This window comes from Podarcis gaigeae (assembly GCF_964106915.1).
Source record: "Podarcis gaigeae genome assembly, chromosome: 1".
Taxonomy (NCBI): domain Eukaryota; kingdom Metazoa; phylum Chordata; class Lepidosauria; order Squamata; family Lacertidae; genus Podarcis; species Podarcis gaigeae.
Window position 1 is genome coordinate 110,797,669 of NC_139678.1, and position 27,189 is coordinate 110,824,857.

General features: G+C 42.9%; 1 protein-coding gene across 1 annotated transcript in view; it reads right to left on the bottom strand.

The window, feature by feature from the left end:
* The window catches only part of LRP2 (LDL receptor related protein 2), a 144,091-nt gene that overhangs the window by 116,749 nt on the left and 153 nt on the right, over window positions 1-27,189 (bottom strand). Inside the window, 1 exon segment of the mRNA XM_083702334.1 lies at window positions 26,962-27,189. Within this exon segment, the coding sequence (XP_083558460.1) occupies window positions 26,962-27,189 (228 nt within the window).

Consider the following 27,189-nt stretch of genomic DNA (forward strand, 5'->3'; position numbering starts at 1 on the left):
AAGCAATAAATTGCAGTCAAAATGTAATTTAGCAACCACAGCCATTTATGCCTATGATATACTCAAAACTTCAGTACAGTACAACTAACCTAGATAGTGCAGATATATATCTACATTATAATTATAATCCATAATTAATCTATTTTCTGTGCACTGCCTTGTTGCTGCACACGAAAGACACCACAGAAATCTTTTCATAAATGCAAATAAAATAAATACAAAAATTGACATTGTGATAAAAATCATTTTCCCTACAACAAAAACTGATGACCTTCTTGATCTGTCCTTGGTAGTTGAGAATATAATTAATAACTTTTTCTCATATTTTGAACCAACCTCTGAGGTAGCTTAGGTCCCTTGTTTATATACAGTATGTATTATATATGTATCTAGGATACCTTCACATAGGGATCTACTGCCATGCCATCTATAGTTTAGCCCTATAAGACTGAGATGAGTTCAAAGGAGAATAAAGAATTCCTACATAATTAAGGGCTCATTCTTAACCTCTATGATCACTAAAGAGCAATTAGTCTTTTAACCATTTGTTTCCCTCTTTGTATTGCATCAGTGCCTGCCCTGAGCCTTCAAATAATATAATCATGAGAATTTGGCCCAGTGCTTGCTCCTACCATGAGACAAGAGTGCCAGCTAAGGCAAATCCAATTGGTATGTGACATTTGGAAAGCTATGAACCTCCTCCCTGCCATGTTGATTATCAGAGTCATGGTAGGGAGTCAATGGGGGGATTTCGCCCCCCACAATGTTTTTGCTTGCTTGGGTCATTCCACTGGGGATTTTAATTAATGCTGAGAGTCCTTGTGGGCCTACAGCCTCCCTTTCCCCTTTGATCTGCTTCCCCTCATGCTGAAAGCAGTATTAAGCATTATCATTTTGCCTTTTAAGTTACATTTAAACAGCAACCAAATGCACAGACCAAGCTTTCAAAATCCACAGAACTCCAAAGAACACTTGTAACTGCAAGTGTAAGCTGGTGGACAACAGCCTCAGCACTGAGAGGGGGAAATTGGGCTCATAAGAAGGCAAATAATTATTGACACTTATTTCACAGGCAATATTTACTTCCTAATAAGCCCTTTTAAAAAATGGCAGGGCAGGAATCAGCTGAAGGCTGCCAAAAAAAAAAAAAGTTATACTAATGAGCTAATTTTCACTGATTTATTTTGACAGCTGCTTCTTTCGGGCTAATGATGGGGCATGAGGGATATCTGTAGGAAATTACCAGTATGTTTCATATACACAATAAAGCAATTAAATCAAAGGTTGTTTTGAAACCATCCACAACATGTATCTATGAATAAAGTAAGGCTGAAGTTCTCGCCTCACTTACTTGGGAATACATCCTGCTGAATTCAATAGGACTTATTTCTCTAAGCATGGTTAAAGTTGCACTGTGGAGTTATGAGGGGGAAACCATTGAAAAAGGAGGGTTTTCCTGTTCCTGTGCTTTATTGTTAGTATATTTTCACAGTCAGGGCCAGCCCAAGATATTTTGGCACCTGAGACAGACCCCAAAATGGCGCTCTCTTCCCCACCAGGAAAGAAGGGGTAAGGGAAGATCTGCATCAGAAACAAGGGAGGAAGAAAGATTGAGCTCAGGATCTGCTGCCCCAGTGAATCCTGCTACCTGAGGCAGTTGTCTCATCTTGCCTCATGTGTGGGCCAGCCCTGTTCACAGTGTATATTATCATACAGAATAGGAACATAGGACGTTGCCTTCTACTGGGCAGACCATTGGGTCCATCTAGCTCTGTATTGTTTACACTGTCTCTCCAGGTCAGGGCTTCAGGCAGAAGTCTATCTCAGCCCTAAAGTATGTAGGCCTAAGCCATTTCTGGGTCTGAATTGTGCCTGGAAAGAATTTGGTAACCAGTACAGCCCTTGAAGACCAAATGTTGTATGCTCCTGTAGGCAAGCACCCACAACCATTTTCACTGCTACATTCTGGACCTACTGCAGCTTCCAAAGACACTTCAAAATAATCCCATACAGAGTGCATTGCAATAAATCAATCTAGATGTGACCAAGGCATTTGCGAACTCCTTCCATCTAGATGTAACTAAGGCATTACTTCTTCTTCCAAAGATGGATTTATCCCTCTCTGTTCCCACTCAACCAGATCTCTCCCATTTGCCATAATCAGCCAAGAAGAGCAAGAGTAAAGTGTATGCACACAGGTTTCACTATCTGAATGTTTGCTATTCGAAGGTTCACTTATCCAAACATCAGGAAAGTAGTACTCAAAGCTCACTATACACACCACAGATTCAGACAGCCAAACAGCCAGACCTGAGTGGGCAACCAAGTCCCCTTTATCAACTTTTACCAATCCTTGGTATAACAAACATGTCATAACTTAGAAAAGTTTCACTAGATGACTCTGTGGATAGATAAGTTTTTAAAAAAGTCTATCCTTGACTACAATTTGTACTGGGTAAAAGCTCCCATTTTATCAAGTTGGAGATTTCTTTCCCAATGCAAGCTGCTAGTGTGAAGGTACCGATCCAGACCAGAATTGAAGCAGGAGACAAAGTGTTAAAATCCCATACCAGAGTTCCAAACCAGATTAAATATTCCACCTATTTCAAAGTAAGTGTGCTTAGATTTGTGGTGCAATTTTTTAAAAAAAGTTTTATCACAAATCTGGCATCTTCGTACCCCAATGATTTGGTTGAATAAAATATTCCAAATCTCTACAACAAACATGTGGACTTCAAATACTTTAGCTACACCTTCCTTGGATAATGATGATGATGCTGTGAAAGAAGATTTCTGCCCAAAGGAATTCTTTAAGGCACCTTACCTTTTCCATCTAGCAGACCAGTCATCAAAACCCAGTGGCTTTGAAGCCCAGTGCTAACACTGACTGCATCAATCACTTACTAGTGCCATATACTTTCTCCAAAAAGATAACTAAGTGACAAGATCTTTCCTTATCTTTTCAGCAGTTCTTTGGAATTCTTTTGCCCCTGCACTGAAGGCAGGTCAACATTCCAAAAATGAAAGAGATATATGAAGACCAGAGCTGTCCTAGTCAATGGACCAGAGCATGAGGCTGTTTCGAGATTAAGAACACAGAACACAATTCCTGAAACTGAAGGTATCCCTTAAAATAAAGTTCCTCTGGAGCTTTTCCTACACTGTTAGGTGTATAAGATTGCTTGTTTAATGGTGATGAATTGTCGTTTTATTTTAAATAGCTTTGGTACCATATTTATGTGCATGATTGCTTTGTGCTACCTGAATTTTTTTAATAATCTAAGAAATGAAACCCAGCATTAGTGAAAAGAGGGTGGTGGAATGGATGAATTGTCTTATCATTCTTCCGTGTGCACAAACCTAAAAAACAAACCATGCTCGATTTTTTCTTCTTTCATAGTCATTAATTCTTGTACACCACATCCACAACTTTTAAAATGCCCATGGAAACCAGGTTCGTCCTTTTCACCGACAAAATACCCACCGTTGTCACGCATCCCGATCACAACTAAATGTTTGTGCCCACAGTGATTTGTGAAAATGTAACTTCTACGTAATAATTATAATAATATTGAATTGCTAGCCATCCTTCACCACGAGGTCCCAAGCCGGAATACAACCATTTAAAAACGCAGCATTAAAATCAGTTAAAAGCAATTTATTGTCAAAAGAATAGGGTGGGTCCTAAAATATGCATCTCAGGTGTCAAAAGCTAGGGTCTTCAGCATACGTACAGTGAAAACTATATAATGAAGGTGCCAACTATAGAATGAATGTGAACAGTAATCCACAACTTAAGGGCTGCCACAAAGAATGCCCTCTCCTAGACCGTCACACACCTCTCCCAACCTCTGAGGGCTGTGAAGACCTCCTATGCCAACCTTAACACCTAAGAGGTGTTAAACGATTGACAAGATCCATTTGGAGTACAGTGGTACCTCAGGTTACAGACGCTTCAGGTTACATACACTTCAGATTACAGACTCCGCTAACCCAGAAATAGTACCTCGGATTAAGAACTTTGCTTCAGGATGAGAACAGAAATCGTGCAGAGGCGGCGCAGTGGCAGCAGGAGGCCCCATTAGCTAAAGTGGTGCTTTAGGTTAAGAACAGTTTCAGGTTAAGAACAGACCTCCAGAACAAATTAAGTTCTTAACCCGAGGTACCACTGTCTCAGTCTGACAATTCCCAGATGCCTTGTAACTCTCAGATACTCCCATATATTGTCACAGCAGCAATTAGCCTACAAATAAATACAGTGGTACCTTGGTTTGCATACGCCTTGGTTTGTATACATTTTGGATTACAAACACGTCAAACCTGGAAGTGTGTGTCCCAGTTTGCAACCTTTTTTTTTTTATAAACAAAATATTTTGGGAGGCCCCATTGGCAAAAGTGCACCTTGGGTTACAACCTGTTTTGGTTTACAAACAGACCTCCAGAACGGATTATGGTTGTAAACCAAGGTACCACTCTGTACATGCAAATCTGAAGACTTTGCACACAGTTTATCAATGTAAATCGAAGTCAGGACTACAACAGTAGAGTGGTATACATATAACTGCAACTCTCTTGCAACTGAATTGCTTGTTCCATAACATTTATACACCGCTTGACGGCAAATACAAAACAAATCCTCGAAGCAGTTTACGAAAGGATAAAAAAATGACATTATCAGTGAAAACAACTATTTAAAACATTGCATTTTTGCAAATAAGCTCTAATGTCTGCTACCATGTGTGACACCACGTAAATTGTATTGCAAGGTGGAAAGGGGGACATCTACCCAAAGGTCAAAAGATGGATATGTGAAGACCCTGGGGCAGTTCAAATGCAATAGAAATCTATTTCACGTATCACAAATAGTTGAAGAGATAAGTTCGCCAGAAGCGAAACTTTAGAAATGCTGAGGGGGAGAATGCCACACAGAGGTTGTAAAAATCACCTCAAAGGGTCAAATTGAACCCGATGCCGTCCACACAGCTGTTAATTTCTAAATGTAAATTGCAGGGGCTGTGGGGATGTTCTGGAGGGGAACCTGGCATGGGGCATAGGTAGGCTGTAACACTTTTTTCTCGCCCTGTGGGTCCAATCCAGATCAGGGGACGGGGTACGCCCATGCCAGTCATTTGCACTTCGGAGGAAAGCTCAGTATCAAATCCCTTCCATGGCTCGAAGGCAATTGCTTACTATGTTTGTAAACCGTGCTATTTCCACTCCCCCCACCCCGTTCCCCCAGTTTAATACCGTCATAAAAGGCCTATAGATTCATGGCTATTAATTCCTCTGCATAAACCCCAGAATTTAAGAAATTCAGAGCTCTAATCTGCTGAAACTAAGCAGGAAAGCTTTTTGTCTTCAAAGGAAATAAAGTTTAAAGTCTCCTGCGGGCATGAAGTTCAAAAGAGCCCACATGGTAAATGAATTAAAAGAAATTCATAAGCCTCACGTGCTACTTTCAATTAGCATTTTTAAACGCTGCTATGAATGAAAATAGTCTGGTAAAAATACAATTTATTTCTCGCTATTTTTTAAAAAAAAATGTTTACTTAATATTCATCTTCAGATGCAATACTGGTTTAGTTAGGAACAAAATTAGTCAGTTTTACAAAGGTTACCACCAATTCTGATAGAATTATAAAAGCAAATCACTGTAGCTAGTTCTCCCACAATGACAAGCTAGGTATGCAGTAGTTTACTGTGAATGATCTACAGGTGTGGCTGACAGGGAGGGGCAGCACTGTGGATCTGGCTTCCCAGCTGTGCTGCCACAACAACATACCAGGATGATGTGAGGGCTGGTTAGGTCAGCAGCAAGATACACAGTTCTGGCACATCAGAAAAGCCAATTCAGCACTTCCACTGGTGCACCTTAACTGCTCCCATATTGCCATCCACCATCCCTGCTCCCCTCCCAGCCCAGAACATAGCAGTGACATCAGTGCTGGAGGTCCAGGTCTTCAGTGGCACCCCTCCCCCAGCAACTCATGACTCCTACTTCCATTTCTCCCACAGCATAAGCGGGAGAACATGGCTTCTTAGGACATCCAAACGGAGGATCATGGGCTGTTTCACCCAACATGGCAGGATTCACAAGCCAACAACAAACCCTAGTTTATGGCTAGCTAGCAATCCACTGGGAAAACAAACCGCAATCTCAGGTTCTGATGTCATGGGAAGCCAGTGTTAACTGCGGCTTCATATGTGGTTTCTCCTGCCCACACCAAGAGAGGAGCAAAGCAGGACAGATTGGGCAACACACATTAGCACAACGTTTGCTCCCAATAAAAACCATGATAAGCCAGCAGACTTGGCTTATCGCCATATATGAACACCAAACCTCTTCTACTACCATGCAATTGCTGTTGCAAATCTTCCTCGAACATTAAAACCGAAAGCTCACCATTAGCCCAACTTCATACGTTATTAGATGCTTGTGTAAAATTACCATGTATAGTAGCGCAAGATTGATTTGCAGAGAGGTGGGGCAATAGTGGCTGTGTCAAACTGCAAGTACATATGTTGTGTGATCCTATGCATGTTTACCTGGAAGTAAGTCTCACTGTGTCCAGCGGAGCTTCCTACCTTTTAAGTGTAATTGTTTTGCAATTACATTTTATTAAGTTTCAACACGTACAGTCAAAACACAATTTCGTTTTTTATTTTTGTCAACTTCCCACCTCTTTTTCTACAAAGTTGTTGTTTATCTCCTTCTGCTGAACCCTATTTTCTATCTATCAAATCATAACCACAGTATTATAATCTAATTATCTACCCAATTATATTTTTAACAGCAGCCCGAGTGTGGAAGACACATTCCGCTAGGGATTATACAAAGTGGAAATGAAATTTTAAAGATCGACATCAATGATCTCTTGAGGCCTGAAGGAAGTATTTCTTCTGGATATATATGTAACAAATGGCCTCAGATTTGTTTCCCATTGAAAGGGCTGATACATGTTCTAATGCCACAAAGTTTACATTACTTAGTCCTGAAACTACACTGCAACATTTCAACATTTCTAGAAACCCAGAGCCAGATCTTTATCATTTCAGCAGATGAACTGGAGATGACGGGCTATATAAAATTTCCTACCTGCCTCAACATCACATAAAATAACCTGTTGTTTAAATCAGCCTTGATAATAACTGACTAAATGGTTCGTATAAAGATGGTCCCTATGATGGTGTTGCTGTAATAACTAGATAACCTTAAGAAGCATACACTGTGAAAATCATACACACCACTAAACATTTAGTTTTTCCGAAGTATCACTGAGTTGGAACAATGTTCTACCAAATGCAAACTGTGGAGCAGATCCTTGCAGGGAGGGACCAAGCCAAAGTTCCAGTGTGGGGCTGCATCCTGAAGCAAGTAGAGTCTTCCTCCCCAATTAGCCCAAATCTGGATAGATTGAATGCCTTCTGGGAGAAAGCTCTCACCAATTCACAGATGTGTAGGGCCTGTAGCAGCAGGAGTGGCAGAGTAGACTCACTCTCCCGACACTTTGTTGTTACAGTTTACCTAAACAGGGCTGGGGTGGTGGTAAGGTTGGAGCTGTGGAGGTTGGTGGTGCCTCTGCCCAGACAGGGGGCTGCATTCCCCTTGGAGCACCCACAAAGGCATGACATCACCACCACCCCAATCTAATCAAGTCCTGTTCATGTAAGCTGCAGTGACAAAGGTATTGGGACAACAGCTCCACTCAACGACTACACAGTGGTACCTCAGGTTACATACGCTTCAGGTTACAGACTCCGCTAACCCAGAAATATTACCTTGGGTTAAGAACTTTGCTTCAGGATGAGAACAGAAATTGTGCAGCGGCGGCACAGCAGCAGCAGGTGGCCCCATTAGCTAAAGTGGTGCTTCAGGTTAAGAACAGTTTCAGGTTAAGAACGGACCTCCGGAACGAATTAAGTACTTAACCCGAGGTACCACTGTATTCTTATCATCCCAAGATGATTTTGGAAGAAGCAAGGAAAAGCTGCTATTGAGTCCTGCCACATTCTGTCCCTGCCCTACTGACCGAGTTCCTTGAATTAGTAGCGCCTGCTGGAATGAGCCTGGGGGTCCTGGTTCTTTGATGGATTGTGAATCATATTAAACAAGTGAAAGCTTATTCTGACTAGCCCAATATCCTGACAATAAACCATATATTTCAAGAATGGGAGAAGCCTAGCTCCTGATCACTAGGACGTATCCCAAACATTTTTGTAAGAACATGGTTCCAACAGTGCCCCAGAATTACAACTGAGCAAGGTGAGAGAATCAGTGCTACAGGTTCCAGAAAGTGCTGAATACAGTGCAAGTGTTCAGACAATTTCACCAGATATCAACTGGATTTTTTTTTAAGCACCCAAACCTTGGAGCAACTCATTTCCATCCGAAATGAACCAAGGTGTATTGAAGACATGCACAACACAATGTAAGCATTCAAAAATAAGGCCCATACTGAGAGAAAGGGCTGGATTCCTTTGTTACAATACTTCCCAGACTCCTGAAAAATGTCATGGATCCACACCTCCTCGCCAACTAAGAAATCCACAAAATCTTGTTAAATCTGAATCAACACTCACAAGGCATTTAAATATTGTGCTTCAATGAGCTTCATGTTCGTTTATTCATAATCAAATATAAATACAGTACTGCCAAAGTGCATTGAGTAGACATTGTTTCACTGTTCCACGTTCATTTTAGTCAAAACTTAAGTTAGACAAATAGTTCAACTGGCTCAGAACTATCTATACTGCAGCTTGCCAGTGTGGCTCCCTCCACTACAACTCTTATCAGCCCCGGCTAGCATTGCCAAGAGTCAGAGATGATGGGTTTTGTAATCTAATAATATGTGGAGGGCTTAATGTTGGCTAACCCTGGTCTACACACTGGCTGATAGTTGCTCAAATATGGAGAATGCCTATACCTCACTGTTCTTGGCAAGTGATGCAAGTGTTTCAGAGAAATAAGGAAAGAAACGGATATATTTGAGGACAAAAGGACCATCAATCTGCAGGACAGAATTGAACTGTTAACAAAATGCTATATCTGGAGAAAAGGACCAACCAAGCCCCGGTGCAAAGGTACAAGTGGAAGAAGCGGAAAGGCAACACACCATCTGTTCTCCCCAGTCTAGAGCCCCCTTGTGACGTACAGCAGGAAAGACTGACAGGAGGTTAGCAAAGACCCCGCGCCCATATGGCTGAAAGGATTGGTGCCACTGGTCTACCTCCATTGTCATCTGTGGCAGAAACACTTTTCGACTGCCCACATATTCAGACAGTGTGGGGGGAATAGACCGCCTCAATATGAGGAGTGGCCCTGATTGAGCCAGTATCCCTCCTGATTGAGAATATGCCCACATATTCAGACAGTGTGGGGTGAATAGACCGCCCCAATACGAGGAGTGGCCCTGATTGAGCCAGTATCCCTCCTGATTGAGAAAACCAGCACTGTTTTTCTAGAAAAAGAGGTGCCAGAACTCACCATGAACGCCACCCTTGTTCTCTCGAAATGGCAATGGCACCCAACCTGAGAAGTACCAAAACTGAGTTCCAGTGAGTTCCAGCTGAAAAGCAGCCCTGGCCATAGGATACCTGGGTAGGGCTAAAGTATCTCACCAGGGGCTACTACCAAGTTTGCTGAGGAGTTTTATATTGAAGGTTAACACTCAATTGTTACACCACAGATCCCTCCTTGTGTTCACCTGTCTCTTTCACCTCATACAGGAGAAAGAGAAGGGGCATGGGGCTCAGAATACTGCTGGCACAGAAATGTGCCCTCTGCATGCAGCCTACAGCACAATGACAAAATTCAGAGGTACGAGTGGAACAAGGGTAGGGTATGCTGGAGCTTGTTTCACCAGCAGATCACAGAGACTTGGCTCAACATCCTGCACACAATAGCCTTCAAAAGTCCCAACTGTCAACCCAGGGACTTTGGAGCTATGTTCAACAGCGTGGAGATTCTCCCAAAGCTTAGCTAGTTGTTATTTATTTGTAGACGTGCTGCCATCAAACAACTATACTTGTCTTTGTTGTTACTAGTTCAAACAAAACAAGGATGGGAAATAGTCCAAGCAAAGCTGAAACTTTGATAGCCTCAAAGACAGATCAGAGGTGGGATAAAATTCTTCCTGAAGAAACACAGTGTGATCTTGAGCGTTACTCATTATCAACATGTCCACCTCCTCGCTTGCCAAAAAAATTTCCTATGTGCCTACCTTCAGAAGCCTTTGACAGATAAAGCAAAATGTCCTGAAATCAGCCCAAGCCATACTTCTCAAAACCTAAGATTAATCACTAACACATAAGCACAGAGGAAATGAAAAGAATCTGTCTCTTTGGTGCCCTCACACATGGTCAGGAGAAGAAGGGAGTTCCAACTGTGGAACCAGACATATATTTAAAGTGCACCCTGTCGCTAACTTGAAACGAAGAGGCAAAACCTGAATAGCTAACAAAGAAAGCCATTCACACTCATGAGGCTAGAAGCACTGTTGCTAATTTCAGACAAGTGTGTTGTTCCATTCACTTCTAAGGGCAATAGTTTTAAAAACTATTATGCTTCACAATGACCAAAAAAAATGATGCATGAATAGGCCTTTATGCAAGCCAGTACATAATGCCCAGAAAAAAATATACAGCAGTATTCATAAGCAGAGTCTGTTGTGGTTTCAAATATCTCAACTAGATTATTTTATTGTCACGCTGAGATGCAACCCGCTGAAAGCAACCATGTGAGTCTTCAAACTGAAATAAAATTCTACAAAACTAGGGAAGTTTTACAAAAAGGTTGTGCATCTCAGCTAACACTGTTTCACCCATCTGTTAAATTTATCTGAACCAATTCACTGATGATCAGAGTGGCAGAAGTTATCAATCCTTTCCAAGTGGTTACCACTTCTCTTCCAAAGGAAGTACTCAGTTACTGTTAAAATGTGTATGTTAATTTGTTTAGATTATGCAGGTATTAAGTATTTTACTGCCTAGAGCTAACAAAAATACGAATACAATTCCTAAAGCACACACACACACAGGGGAGGGAGGAGAGGAAGAGGAGACTTCGCGCTGAGATTGAGACATTTGTTATCCCAGACATTAAGGTTGTTTTCAAATGTCACATTTAACTTATGACCCTCTCTTAGCACCTACCAATTAATCAATTTTTATACTTTTGGTAGGCATCCTAGAAAATATCAGAGCTCCTCAGCTGCACTTCCTGCTTGCCATACTGACTCAAACATTCAGTGCAGCAAAAATTTGCCTTACCTAAAATGATTGTTAATTACAATTCGCATCAAATTTTCAAGCATTCACACCACTCTGCCAATAATAGCTTGGTAAATATGTTTGTACTATTGTATCCACATGAATCTCTTAAGACATTTGAACTGTCAAAATGCATTCATCTGTTGTTTAGTACTCCTGAGTGGGGGTGGATAAGAGAGATCCAGTCGCCGGCGCACCATGGGACCACCACCCACGTATTGTGACCAGCAGGTGATTTGACACCTCCTCCTGCATTTGCAAACCTGCCCCCCCCACCGCCTTCATCAATCAACATACATAGCTGGTAGGTTGTGCTCAGTTTGGCAGGTTGTAACTTTTGAAGGTCTGATATAAATCAATACTGCAGAATAAAAAATGGCTGACTGCGTTTCAACAAATAGTACGGCAGCTGCCAAGGGTTTCCAGTGAATACCACAACTGTTAATCTGAAGAAGGATCTGCTTCCAACCTTCCAACAGTTTTGACTTCACCCCCAAAGGCGCAATTCCTCCATTGTCTCCCGAGATGGACGGATGCCAGCAGCAACTCTGCAAAGTACGGGGTATTGTTGTTTTGCCACCCCGGTGAATATATACAGAGTGCTGCACATCTCTCCCAATGCTTTTTCGGCAGTACAAAACATGTACAAGGTTGCTATATAGCAACCCAAACATCCAATCCACTGTAGTTGGCAGGAAAGACCCCCCCCCCCCGGAAAGAAACACCCCAATGTTTCCAAACAGTGGGTGGGCAGAAACTGGTGTGGCAGCATCGCTGCCAACTGCACCCCCTGTACCGGGGGGGGGGGGGCACAGCCAGCAAACAACGCGCTGGATCCTGAGCCATCTCTGCTGTTGTCATGTGTAGGGTGCAGTTCAGACCTCTTCACTGTGCCAGCCTAGGAGCTAGCACAGCAAAGGGACATTTTTTCTCTCTCCCCTCCCCCAAAGGGGTATCAAGGGTACCTTGCACCCTTGGCAAGGAGCTGTATTGCCCAACCACCACCCACAAAAATTGCTTTACCACACACCTTTGTGTTATGGTGCGAGAAGGATGGGAAGCTCTTCCCACATTTGATCTTGCCACGACAGCGATGGCGCGTTGCAACACACACAACTACAGTATACACTCTATAGTCCAATAGGCAATTTTGGGGGGAGCAGGTCTGCACCCCTGGCAGGGGCTGCTTTCACCAACTCCTAGATACGCCTCTGCCCCTTCCATGCCTTCCAGCCTGGTCAGCACAAGCAACAGATCTGTGGCCCCGAGACCTTCAATATATTATTGTGAAATGCGTGTATATTTAAGTCAAATGGATCTGATGTAGGCATATTGTCTTACCTTCGCACAAACTAAAGGTGTAAACCAATGTACTTAATCAAAGCTGTCAAGCAGCTTGTTTTCTTAACATTTTGCTAGTAAAGACATTGTTGGGTACTGTACTACGCTTGGATCCTAGAACAATAGGCAAGTAGGATCCTAGAATGCAACAAGTGATTGGCTTGAAGAAAAGACCAATCAGGCTCCAGGAGTAAGTTAATCAGCCTATTAGGAGTGATTGGCCTGCAGGAAAAGACCAATCAGGCTCCAGAATCAGCCAATCAGATGGGACTCATTGTGTAAATAATGTATATAAAAGCCTGAGGTTTGGGGGGCAATTCAACCAGTGTTTTACCAGCTGCAATAAAGAGCATGAAATCACTACAGGACTCCGAGTATATTTCAGACATACCCCGACACTTCTATGTAATTTTTTTCAGATACAGAACAACGCTAATCCTTCAGTCTCTTGTAAGAACTGGAAAACCAACAAAACATCAAAAGGGCCATGGTAAGTCAAACGAAAGGGCAGCCACTTACTTTGGCATTTACACGTTGAGTTCTTGAAACAATACAGAATCACAGAATTGTAGAGTTGCAAGCAACCCCAGGGGCCAATCCAGTCCAAGCCCCTGCAATGCAGGAATCTCAACTAAAGAGCACCGAGAACAGGTGGCCATCCAACCTCAGCTTAATATGAAAGAACTATGCTGGGCTCAAGGTGCAAAAAGGATTTGATTTCAAAAGATTTTCCAAAAATGGTTAAACTATTGAAAGGTTTGTGTACTAATTGCTCCTAGCTTTTGAGTCTGATATATTGGCTGTCCTCTGGGCAAGTTAGCTTCAACAATACTAACACCCAATCCATATTACTGAGATGGGAGCAGCCCGTTCCGTCTCCCGTTTCGGAACCACGACTAGCAATGCAGCTGCTAGCATTAGCTGGCGCAAAGTCCTGGAACAGTGCAGTTCCTGAATCCTAAGCCAAACCATTTGCTAGAGAGGGGCCTGATCTGTACCCTTTAGTTGCACTAACCTGAAGTTGGCACAGCCAAACCAGACAAGAACCACCATTTCCATCCTGTCAGCAGCGTTAAGTTGGCAGGACTTTTGAGGGCAGTGGTGGTTCCACCACTCTGAACAACTCCTGGGCCGTCAGGGTTGCTATGCCCCTAAAATAAACACCTGAAAACCAATGAAGTGAAAAGGTGAACTCAATTGTTCAAGCAGAATTTGATCATACTAGGAAACCTGAGAAACACCATCAACACATCACAAGGAATAGACTTTAATTTTAAAATAATTTAATGTGTTGGCTGTTCATGCTCCAATTAACTCTGGCTACAATCCCATGCACATCTACCTGCGAGTAAACCCCACTGAATACAGTGAGACTTATTTCCGAGTAAGCATGCACAGAATTGCAGTCATGCTGCGATACAACACACTGAACAAAGCTAGCATGGCCATAACCAGATAAAAAAAAATGAGCCACAAAATCCCTGACCCAGACCTTTTAAATATGCATACCACACATTTTCATGCACATATTGTGTGCTTTGTAATTGTTTTATACTTTCAAATAGCTTAGAAACCATCTTGACAATTATGGGGGATATAAATTGATAGTAACGTTTTCTCTCAAACATATGTCAAAAGTGGCCAGACAGGTGCAGTCAACCACAATGAAGAATGTTCAACAATGTCTGAAATTCTCTGCAGTAGAGCGAACAGTCTTCTTCTCTCTTTGGTGGTCAAGCTAGATGAGAACATTCCAATGCTCTTTAAAAGGAATGAGGCCAGTGATCACCTGCCTTGAACTGATTCCCATGACAGGACTGTAAGACTTACTTGATATTTTATAATTCAGGTAACCCAGGCTGCTTCATGATGGAGTTAAAAGTGGGGAGAAAACGCTGAGTGCCAGTGATGTCTATCTGCTTTAAATGTGGCTTATGATATAGTCAGTACAGTGGTACCTCGGGTTACATATGCTTCAGGTTACATACGCTTCAGGTTACAGACTCAGGTTACAGACTGGGTTTCTGCTAACCCAGAAATAGTACCTCAGGTTAAGAATTTTGCTTCAGGATGAGAACAGAAATTGTGCAGTGGCAGCAGGAGGCCCCATTAGCTAAAGTGTTAAGAACAGGTTAAGAACAGTTTCAGGTTAAGAACGGACCTCCAGAACGAATTAAGTACTTAACCTGAGGTACCACTGTAAAGCCAATGCAGAACCTAAGCAGAGTTTTCTTTAGCTGCCAATGTCATCTTTTTCAACTGACTACAGGCAAACTGTTTTAGGCGTGACAGATATGAGCAGAGTGGTGAATCCGGAATTGACCTGAAAACGTCATCAAATATGTCACTAAAAGGGTGGGGCAGGCGCAGAACAGTGTTTTTCAATTGCAAACACACAAACCCCAATCTGGGGTTGCCTGTACTGGCTTCCTAAGACTACTTGGCAATCTCAAAGCAGCTGTCTCTGGTTCACAAAACTGTAACTGTGTGCCTCACAGTAACAATTTCCAAGGAGGGGTGTTTTTAATCATCTTCAGAACATACAGGCAACTATTTTAGGTGCATGTGATATGGGCACGACTGCGCACACACACATCGCGCCAAACCCGGAAGCAACCCAAAAATGTCATGAAAAGGGGTGGAACAAGGCCGGGGCAGAACAGGATCTTTGCAGGTTTTCTCAATTGTGTTTCAAATATGTGTGATTTCATTTAGACGTGTGGTGCCTTGCAATGTAACCCCCGCATAAATTGGGAGTTGCCTGTATTCCAAAGGACTTTAATCACTGTACCTTTCTTTCGGTGACTTTCACTGTCCTGAAATGGACAGTTCTGGATTCAGGATGAGAAAAAGAACAACAGAACCTTTCACCCCTCACCTAAGCCAAAATTTCCTACAGGCACATGGTCCTGAGCTACTTTGTTAAAGGTAAAGGTAAAGGGACCCCTGACCATTAGGTCCCATCATGGCCGACTCTGGGGTTGCGGCGCTCATCTCGCTTTATTGGCCGAGGGAGCTTCCAAGTACAGCTTCCGCGTCATGTGGCCAGCATGACTAAGCCGCTTCTGGCAAACGCCGTTTACCTTCCTGCCGGAGCGGTACCTATTTATCTACTTGCACTTTGACATGCTTTCAAAATGCTAGGTTGGCAGGAGCAGGGACCGAGCAACGGGAGCTCACCCCGTTGCAGGGATTCAAACCACTGACCTTCTGATCTGCAAGTCCTAAGCTCTGTGGTTTAACCCACAGCGCCACCCGCGTCACTGAGCTACTTGGTTAGGATGTACCAATTTATTCCAGATTCGATTGTGGCTTCATGTACATAACTGGATTTTCGCTTTCTATAAAACAATGGGGTATCTCACATCCTCATGAGAGCCATGGGAGTAAAGCTCTGGTCAGGGTGCAAATGTCATAAAAAATGGCATATTTAGGTTGAAATCCTATACTACACATTTTCATCAAGGAGATAACCTATGTATTCTTCATTGCCCCCACCCCAATATTCTGTAGTTTATTAAGAATCTTCTAAGCTTACAAGAAAATTGCAAGAAGTTTGCCAAGTTTGGCAAAATATGAAAATTGTGGCGGTGATGACTATATGACAAAATCCTGTCCCTTCCCCATTCCCCACCCTGACACATGAAGAATCTATTTATTAAATGTATAGCCTGTCTTCATTTAATTCAGGGCTGTGTAGGTTTGCCAAGAAGTCTCATATCTGGGCACTGACCAGAGAAATGCCTAATTCGTTTTAACATGCATCTTTAGATCAGTATAGAAACTACTCCAACCGTCCTAAAACTTACTGTAGTTTCTTCTTAAATGCCAAGAAAGAAAAGTTTCCTTTGGGTTAATCTTACATTCAGGTTGTGTCAGCTAAAGTAATGCAAATGATCCGGGGTCAAATTCTGAAAGGCTTTCCTTAGTCCACTGCATTTGGTAGAATTTTGCAGGAGTAAGCACTTTAAAAAGGGGGGAAAAACTTAAGGGGGGGACCCTTGAGCTAAAGGGCAGCAGGTTTAGCTCTTCATTATCTAAAAGAAAAATAAACACGGTTGGTCTTTGATCTGCCAAAAACCTAACACTGCAAGAAGACAAATATGAGGGGAAAGCTCAGAACAATACTACTTCAGCTCACAAAGCCCAGAAGGAAAGGGAGAAAAGGCTTTACTGGTATTGCTATTTGCTGTCTCCCCTCAAATGACTGTTCTAATTTCCTGTAGAACACATGGAAAGTAAATCTGGATTAAAGTGGAATTGTGTTACTCAAATTTCTAGTTAGCTCAATATATAAAAGAAGGGAAGTCTTTCATGGACCTGGAAGTGTTAAATAGATTGCACGTCTATCTTAGCTTAAGTCTCCTTAGATGCCCAGTACCTGTTTGTCTTCAGTTTTGCAGCTTAATAATTGGCTGTAACTTTAACCACTGGCAAAGTGGAATTTACCGTAAGTCTAACCAGGTGTCATCTAGTTACTGCTTTCAACGTGTAACCTAAATTGTCCTATTCTTGTCCTATTCTCCACTTTAAGTGATTACTTAGCAAATTCCTGATACGCTTCCCTGCTTGGGACATAGAAAATGAGTAAATTATTAAAGAAAGATTAAGGGAAGTACAAAAACCAAGCACCATTTATTCAAAAATACATCACCGATAAAGATTCTCTAGTTAAATGATATTTAATTTGCTGTCAACCTATTAAAAGACTTGCAAACAGCTTCTTTATCTTCTTCTGGGAAAAACCCCCATAAAATTAGACAAATAGTTTATAACCTTTTGCTATACTTATTTTGAGTAAGAGTGAATCTGAACCGCTATTCTTAACACCCACCAATGTTCTAAACAATTTAAAAAGAATTAAAGAGAAATCTAAACAATACTGACTATTAATGACAGAAATATTAGCCTAGTACTCGATACTCTTGAATAAAGCAAATATAAAATTGCTATCACTACAATTAGTGCAAATTGTAAAAATTACTACATTTATTCAACACAAAATGGTAGTATTTATTAAAATTTTATGCTGCTTAATATAAAAAAATTATCTAAGACATTTACATAAAAACTGTGAAAATACAACAACATTCAATCTAATTTCCTAAAAGCTGGGGGAAAGTAAAATGATACATCATAACTAAAAGTTAGCAGGATACAAAACAATAAATTTAAACATTCAATATCCTTTATATCCTTTCCCCCTGTGAGTTAGATCCTTCATCCTTGATCAAAATCAAATCTCCATTACAAACTTTCCACAAGAGTACAGGACGTAGCCCAGTGCATAGCAGTTTATTTGGCTCAAGGCTTACTAAAAGTCCTTTATAATATAATTTTTTCCTATACTAGAATGGAACAGCACAACTCCAGAGAACATAATGGGCTGGTTCAAACTGGAAACTGGAACTGGAAACTATGGCTTCCTGCTATGTGAAAGAGTTGTAGACTCATGAATGCCCCCACACCAGAAGACAAAATTGGAAATCTACTTCCAATTTTATCAAACCATGACCAAGCCAGTATCAAACCACTGTTTTGGATTCCAGCTTGTTCACAAACCCATAGGTTAAGCAAACTATAGTTCAACTCATTTGGATGCAAGGAAGGGCTGTGAATAGTTTACAGCTGGAAGTGGTGGCTACTCATTCAGAGATTCAGATGTTCTATCATCTGAGTAAATACAAACCAGACAACCCTGGCTGTCTTGTTGTCTGTGGCATTGGCACTATCACAGTAAGGATTTTTAGTTACAGACTTAATTTACAAGTTGTGTGCTGCTATCCCTAGTTATTTACTGAGATAAGCATACCTGAGATAACAATAGCCCATTAACTATCTTCCACAGAATGCTATTCCAACAACCTTAGATGCCGAGGTTCTGTACACTAACATCCCCCACAAAGATGGCTACAAACTAGGGATACTAGCCTTGATGCTGCCACAGCACATCTGGATAGCATGCTTTCCCCCTGGGTCCTCACCTGCCATTATTTATGAGTAGGGTTATAGGGTTTTAAGTTAAATGCATTGCAATTGGCACCAAACATGGTTCCACCGTGCCAACAATTCATTTCCCAGTACCTCATGTTTACGGAGATATGCTTGGCATCATCTAGATCAGCGGTTCTCAACCTGTGGGTCCCCAGATGTTGTTGGATTACAACTCCCATCATCCCTGAGCTCTGGCCTTGCTAGCTAGGGGTGATGGGAGTTGTAGTTCAACAACATCTGGGGACCCACAGGTTGAGAACTGCTGATCTAGACCCATCATCTAGGTTCCACCAGAATTCAACCCATCCTCAACCTGACCTTGGAACAATCCATTCAGCAAGTTAATTTTCCAAGCACCATGATGCAGTTATGAAGACAACCATCACCTAATACCATAAACTTACTAACCACCAGTGCTTTTCTTTTCAGGGGTACTCAAGGGCACATCTTTATGTTGTGTGGCACTTACTGTAACAACTTCATGGTGAGTACTTGCACCTATTTTTCTAGGGGGGGGGAGCACTGCTAACCACTGTACATCAGCTTTTTTTCAACTAACTCAAATGTGCATCACACAATCCATCAACTACAGTCATGCTCTACAACACAACTACATTTGTTACAGCTCATCAGACAAGCACTAGCGCTAGAACAACAGGGTGTCTTAAAACTGCAGTAGACACCCAATTAAGTTAAGAATCAGATTGAAAAGCTCAGACTGGTGCTCAAGAGAAAACCGTTATGACAGGTCCAGAAGAGAAACTGACAAAACATTTATTGTCAATCACAGGCCCCAGCCAAAATGTAACTACAATCCGTTCAGAGTGATACTTCTCCTTCAAATGCCTTGGAGAGGAGACCAGCTCTCATTCACAGACTGGCCCCTATTCTAAAATGGCTACTCACCTACAACTATTTAACAAAGATGCAAACCCAGGAACTAAGCTCTGGAACAAACTCAGAGGCAGACTCTGTTCCCATATTTATTCAGGTAACGCTATGACAATACATGGCAACATCTGCCATACTATCACGACGTTCTTTCACCTGCTCAACACCCAATGTGTTCACATATGCAATCGCCTGCCATGATGCCTACATAAATAAAACAAGCCAATGTTTCAACACAAGCTAATAAATGGGCACAATTCTGACATCAGAAATGACTTCATTAAGAGCTTCCGTCTTCCCGAAGGAGAATATTTCAGTCTCCCCTTAAAGGGCACTCTGCTGCTGACTTGAAAGTCAACATGGTTCAACAAGACAACTTTAAAGAGAGGCTCACATTCAAAACTGCTGAACGAGAATTTGTCAGGAAGTTCTAGCCTAGATGGATCATTCAAAATTATAGTTCACAACAGCTGTTGAATTAGGATAGCATAGCTAAATGTTTAACATTGCTGTTGGGAATGCCATTGTGAATGGGTCAGTCTTTTTTTTTTATCTTGTATACCAGAAGTTGGCAGGTAGGGTACTGAGATCTCTTGATAGCTTTCTGGGTAGATAATGTACAAATTTCCGATTTCCAATTATTTAACATGAACAACACAAAAGCTTTCCTGATTTGAGGAAGGGGGTGAGGAGTGGATTTTTGTGTGAGCCTTATAGGGTGGTACTCAATTATCTTTTATGAGTAGGCCCACTGAAATGAATGGATTTGTGTTAGCCATGTTCATTCATTTCAATGGGTCTACTCTGAGTGTAACTGTTGCATGGGGTGGAGGGGAGGAGATGAGAAGATTCAGTAGCAAGGGAAGGACAAAGGTTCCACACACACACCAGTCCCTTACCTCCCTGGCACCTTCACTGAAGAGGACTCAGGACTGGCAGCCTTGAATCTGAGATTTCTGTACTGTACTTACATTACTGTACTGTACTTACGTTTTGTACTGTACTCTCTGGAAGAAGGTCCAGAGAGAGGAAAGGTAAAAGGCACCCTGTTCTTTTTCTCCCTTCTAAAACATCCCTGCACAGTACAAAGAGATTGGTTCTGAAGAACATACTTTCCCCACCACAATCAATGCTTCCCCAAGACAATTTGTTAGGAGCCAGGCTAATTTCCTCTTTTTTTACTACTACTGTACTACTTTCTCTCTCAATTGCCACCACAACATTCTGAGCATCCTGCAAACTCACAGGTCACGGGAACCTCTTAGAAAGTTTAACATTTTGTTTTCCTTTTAATTCACAAACTTGCTTCTGTATACATATGTATTCTCCCTACTATTATTATTTTTTAAAAAAATTCTTTTATTGATATTCCACTTGCAAAATATACAAACTTAAACTGCTTAACAGCATGCAACCTACATGAGTGTAGGTAACATAAACAAAAGAAAAAATGAAATAAAAGTCTTACGTTTTATAAACTGGATCAAGAGAGAAAAGAGATGGAACAGTTATAATAACAGTTTATTTTAGTTACACGTATCCTTTAGACTGGCAAACACAGGTAAGTAACATTGTAAGGATGTCAGTGATTTGGTTTTACATATTTTTGTTTTCATCTTTGAATAACTGGCCAGAAACAGTCAAATTAACAGGGGGGGGGGGAGATAAAGTAAAGTATATACACCACACTACATTCATTGTAAAAAAAACTACAGGTCCTGCTCTGCCATATGTGTAATTCAGCTGAATGTTTTCCTGCTTTGCGTTATACAGAATGGTGTAATATCCAATACTTGGCATCTACACGACAAAAGCTTATATATATTTATACTTCTCAGAGTCAAATTCTGCTCTTAACCATGAATAAGAGACAACTTAGGGACTAGCTCTTATGGACAGAATCCAGATGGGATTTGCATTTCATTAGGAATTCCAGATTCTCACCATGGTTCCCACTTCTGAAAATGGAGCATTTTTCAGAGCATGTCATACCTAACTCATGCCTGGTTTAAAAAATGCCTTTAAGGAGGTCGGAGGTCAGATTCCAGGCAATGTCCACGGGGGTCTCGGACAATAGGTTCACATATGACGGACTCTGCATATGTGGACCAGCCACAGGTGGAAGGCAGCATGCATTACTTGTTAATCTGCCTTTTTTATAGGGATTAAAGAGACTGATTTCGGAAACCTTTGCTAATTAGGCTTACTAAGGCAGAAATGGTTCGCTTTATTTTGAGTGACGCCAACAGATTTGTGACACATAAAAGTGGTGCTTTATGCTCCAGATTCAAGAAAGAATCGTAGAATCGTAGAATCGTAGAGACCATGAAGTTCACCTAGTCCAGGGGTCTGCAACCTGCGGCTCCGGAGCCACATGTGGCTCTTTTACACCTTTGCCACGGCTCCGGGGCGGATACTAACGAAGGGAGGAGGCGCATTGTGCGCCCCGACACTCCCCACTGTGGCAGGCACTGTACTGGCTGTGACGTCGCATGGGGGCGGTGTGTGCGTTAGTCACGCACCGTCCCGATGTCACCTTCCCGCCCGCTACATTGTAAGGGGCATGTACGCTGGTCACTGTTTTGAAGGGGAGTGAAGAACACACACACACAAAAGGTAACTTGTTAATTTAACGTTTATTTCTATGAGGAGGAGTAATTCTGAGGGGTCAAACAAAGAAATAATTAAAAAGTGACAAAAAAGTTATTTTTATAATGACGAGTTTTGCGGCTCCCAGTTTTTTTTTTCTTCGGAAACGGGTCCAAGTGGCTCTTTTTGTCTTAAAGGTTGCAGACCCCTGTTATAGGTAAAGGTAAAGGGACCCCTGACCATTAGGTCCAGTTGTGGCCGACTCTGGGGTTGCGGCGCTCATCTCGCTCTATAGGCCGAGGGAGTCGGCGTACAGCTTCCAGGTCATGTGGCCAGCATGACTAAGCCGCTTCTGACGAACCAGACCAGCACACGGAAACGCCATTTACCTTCCCACCGGAGCGGTACCTATTTATCTACTTGCACTTTGATGTGCTTTCAAACTGCTAGGTTGGCAGGAGCTGGGACCATGCAACGGGAGCTCATCCTGTTGCGGGGATTCCAACCGCCAACCTTCTGATCGGCAAGTACTAGGCTCTGTGGTTTAACCCACAGCACCACCCGCATCCCATTTGTAATGTTATAGCCTTTGGTTAATAATAAATAATAATAATAGTAATAACAGCAACAACAACAACAATTTTATTATTTATGCTGCGCTCATCTGCATCTGTCTGGGTTTCCCCAGCCACTCTGGGCAGCTCACAACACATATAAAACCACAGAAAAACATCAAACATTAAAAACATCCCTATACAGGGCTGCCTTCAGATGTATTCCAAAAGTCGTGCAGTTGTTTATCTCTACAACATCTGACAGGAGGGCATTCCGCAGGGTGGGTGCCACTGCCGAAAAGGCCCTCTCTGACTGGTTCCCTGTAACTTCACTTTTCACAGTGAGGGAACCGCCAGAAGACCCTCTTAAACTCATTGGTATATACTTTTGTAATTAATAAAATTGTGGTAGACTGCACAAAAAATGTCCCATTTCTTTTTTCTATTTTGACACTTTTATTTTTTGTGTTAGTTTTTCCAGCAGTGCTGCCTACCATACAACATTATACTACTGCTCTGTGTTGTAAAGATTTCCAGGGTCTGCCTATGGTTCCTTATTTGTGATTTGCTCCATCTCCTGACCATATAAATTGAGTAATGCCAAGCCAAGGGCCATAGGAATTATCTGTGCCATAATCAGTAATCTCTCTCCAAATACCGTATTTTTCGCTCTATAAGGCGCACCAGACCACAAGACGCACCTAGTTTTTGGAGGAGGAAAACAAAAAATATTCTGAATCTCAGAAGCCAGAACAGCAAGAGGGATCGCTGCGCAGTGAAAGCAGCAATCCCTATTGCTGTTCTGGCTTCTGGAATAGCTGCGCAGCCTGCATTCGCTCCATAAGACGCACACACATTTCCCCTTACTTTTTAGGAGGGAAAAAGTGAGTCTTATAGAGCAAAAAATACGGTATATGCTTCCAAAGTTTTTCTACTCTCTGGCACACTCCTGCCAAAGGGCACTCCCATCCAAAGTAGAAAATGTTGGTACATAGCTATACTAGGGCATCCTGCACATAGGACAGCTATTTGGTTTGATATATGATAGATGCCTAGGAGTTAAATACCATCCCATGTACAATCTTGAAAGTTCTTTCCCTGGCTGTTGCTGAAAGGACTTATATGATGCTTTTGGCCATAGTTTATTCTGTTCCTCTTCTTCTATGCCATTCCAGTTTGAATTCCCACCAACTTATCAAAGTTTGTTGAGGACGGAATTGTGATTCTATAATTTATCTACATATAAATGAGATCAGACCCTTTATGTTTTCTCCCATGACTATTTTCTCATATGCCGTTAATTGTCTCATAACTTTTTAAAAAAGAAATCTGTACATTTGTTAAGGAGGATCTTAATTGGTGCCCCAATAGCCATGAAATTTGAACATTCTCCAGTTGAGTTTATAACTCAAGTTACTGTCAGCGGCTGTCCTCCTTTGTAATATGCTTTTTTAAAAAATAAAGCTGTTTTTCTTTCCCCACAGCCACATTGTAAGATCTATACATATTTTCAAAAAGCAGGTGGCAATGAAGTGAAATTAAAGGAGAAAGACCCAACGCTAAGACCTTTGCCCATTATATTCAAATTATAAATGTTGTATGCCAGTGGTTTTCAACCAGTGTGCTGTGACACCCCGGGGTGCCTTGAATGATGGTCGGGGTGCTGCGAGCAACACTGGCCTCTGTCCCTCTTTCCTTCCTTCCCTCCCTCCTCTGACACCCTCTCATGTCTCTGCCTCCCAAAGGCTTGCACAGCTATTTGTTGCAGCAGCCCTGGCTACAAGCTCCCCAGGCAAATGGTGCTTCTGGGGCTGGCCAGGGGGTGCTGGTTGCCAGGAGCTGAGGCAGCCTCAGAGTAAGCAAGCAAGCAGGCAAGGGAGCCCAACCAGCCAGTCCACCAGCCCTTGCCGTTGGGAATGGACAGATAAGTCTCAGGCCTCTGTGGGGCACTGTGAGGAGGCACCTCTCTTTGGCACAGGGGTGGGGGCAGCTCAGAGACCAGAGGTGGCATCTGTCGCTGCCCAGAGGGCTCCCAAGGAGAGGTGAAAGGAGAGGAGACTGAGGGAACACTCCCACAAGGGAAGATGTTTCTAAAAGGGGTGAGAGGCTGCCAGCTGTGACAAAACTGATCCCCACAGGGGTACCGCAGAAATAATATACAGTTGATCAAGGGAGCCATGGACTCAAAAAGGTTGAAAACCTCTGTTGTAAGCATTTCATGTTCATGTAAACATGAACATATCCGTAAACCAATGTTTCCTATGTTCCTAGCTTACTCAGCAAACTTTGTGGTCGAGCAAGAATTTGAGCCCAGGCCTCTGAAGGAGCATCTCCACCCGCACTCCAGCCCGGACACTAAAGTCCAGCTCCAAGGGCTTTCTGGCGGTTCCCTCACTGCAAGCTGTGAGGTTACAGGGAACCAGGCAGAGGGCCTTCTCGGTAGTGGTACCCGCCCTGTGGAACGCCCTCCCATTAGATGTCAAGTAAATAAACAAATATCTGACTTTTAGACGACATGTGAATGCAGCCCTGTTTAGGGAAGTTTTTAATGTTTGATGTTTTATCGTGTTTTTGATATTCTGTTGGGAGCCACCCAGAGTGGCCGGAGAATCCCAACCAGATGGGTAGGGTATAAATAATAAATTACATTATTATTAATCATCATCATCATCATCAGTCTTAATCCAGCACTCTAACCACTACACCATACTGGCGATAAATATCATAGACTTACTACACCCCACCCCACCCGCCAATCACACATGCGCATACCAAGAATGTTGCATTTGGTACAATATATTAACATGACTTAAACCTACAAAATGTGTCTCTGGGGCCTGATGTGATGCTCAGAGCCCAGAATTTTCCACACAAGTAAGGTTTGGGAATGAAAATGCCCTCTCAGCAGTGTTAGGGGGAGAGGGGAGGGGGGCCTGAAAATTCAAAGACATGCCAGCCCTTCCTTGGCTCCAGACATTAATGAAAATAATAACTGCAATGGAATTAGCTTCCTGCCCAGGTTGACCTTCTCAGTGGGACCTTGTGCAGGTATCTGCTTCCCCCCCTCGGAAAGAGGGTGCTGTTAGCAGCAGTTGCTGTATAATTACTTACTTGATTCCTTCTAAGGAGCTTAGGCTAAGAGTTGAGCAAAGAAAGCAGATTAACAGTTTGAATGCACCCACACAACCAACACACACACACACACACTGGTGGCTGGAGGGGGCGCTCCCCAGGCCTACAGATGTGCCCCAAGAAATCTAGTCCTAATCCTGCTTCAACAATGGGGTTTTCATTAATTGTAGGGTAATTACGCTTTGCTTGTGCGGGAGGCCAGAGAGGGAGAGGGGCAGGGAGGAAGGGGCTGCCATTACAAGGTGGGAATGAGGCTGTGGGAGATAGAGCTCCTCCATCCTCAACAGTCAGATTAGTACCAGGGGATGAAGAGGAGGAGGAGGAGGTGGTGGTGATGCGGCCAAAGGCTCTGCCAGTCACATGCTTCCCGGCGTTGCCTAGCAACAGCAAAGCTCAGAGAAAAAGTTCTCTCCTCCAACTTCAAATCTGCCAGGGAGAGCCTGACCGATGGGAAGGGGGCTTATTATTCTGCTTTGGACAAAAACAACCACCGTTCTTTGCTTTGCAAAAAGGAAACACACAGACACAACCCCTCCAGCGTACAAATTTGCACAAATTTCCCTCCAATACATACATATATATATATATACATTGCAACTAAAAATCGCGCGCGCACACCGGTTCAAAGCCACCCCACTGCAAGACGACGGTAAGCGGATGCACCTTGCAGCAGCAAAAAAACCAAAACGGCCCTCGTGCGCGCGCGATTTAGAGTTGAAATGAATCTATGCCCAATATATACATATTGGAGCGACTAGCACCAGCTCGGCCCGCAACAGTTACAAAACTGTTGAGAGGATGAACTCGCGAACAGAAACGCGGGCTGGCTGAGCGCGCGCGGAGCAGGGGGCGGGTCCGGGTGCGAATTCGGCGCGCCTTTGAGCGAGTGCGTTTGTGAGGAAAATCCATCCTCGGCGATGGAAGAAGCTGGAGCCCGCTTCTTTGTCGCTTGTCAAGCGCGTCCACTGTTTGGGAGGGAGAAAGTTATTCTCCATAGAGGACCCGCTAGGTGGAAAAAACTAAAGGAGAGAAAGCCCCCTCCCCCATCACCACCCTCAGTCAGTCCTCTCTTTCTCCCCTCCACCATAAAGACAGGGAGAGAACTTGCCTGCCCCCTCCCTTAAAAAAAAACACTTAAAAGTTGTGGGCTTCCCCCTGGAGCTGCAAAGGCGCGGGGGGGGGGGGGGCTTACCTTGGCAGGCAGCTTGCAAGATGCATGCAGCGAGCAAGGCGAGCACTTGGCAGGCAGCGGCTGCTCCGCCGTCCCGGCGCCGTCGAGGTCCCATCTGCGCGGGGATGCTTGCAGGGAGCCCTCGCAGCCACGCAGCTGGCCGGGCTTGGCGAGGAAGGCGCGCTTCTGCAAGCACCTCTCGGGCTGCCCTCCCTCTGTCTGTCTGCCTGTCTGTCTCTCTCTCCCCGC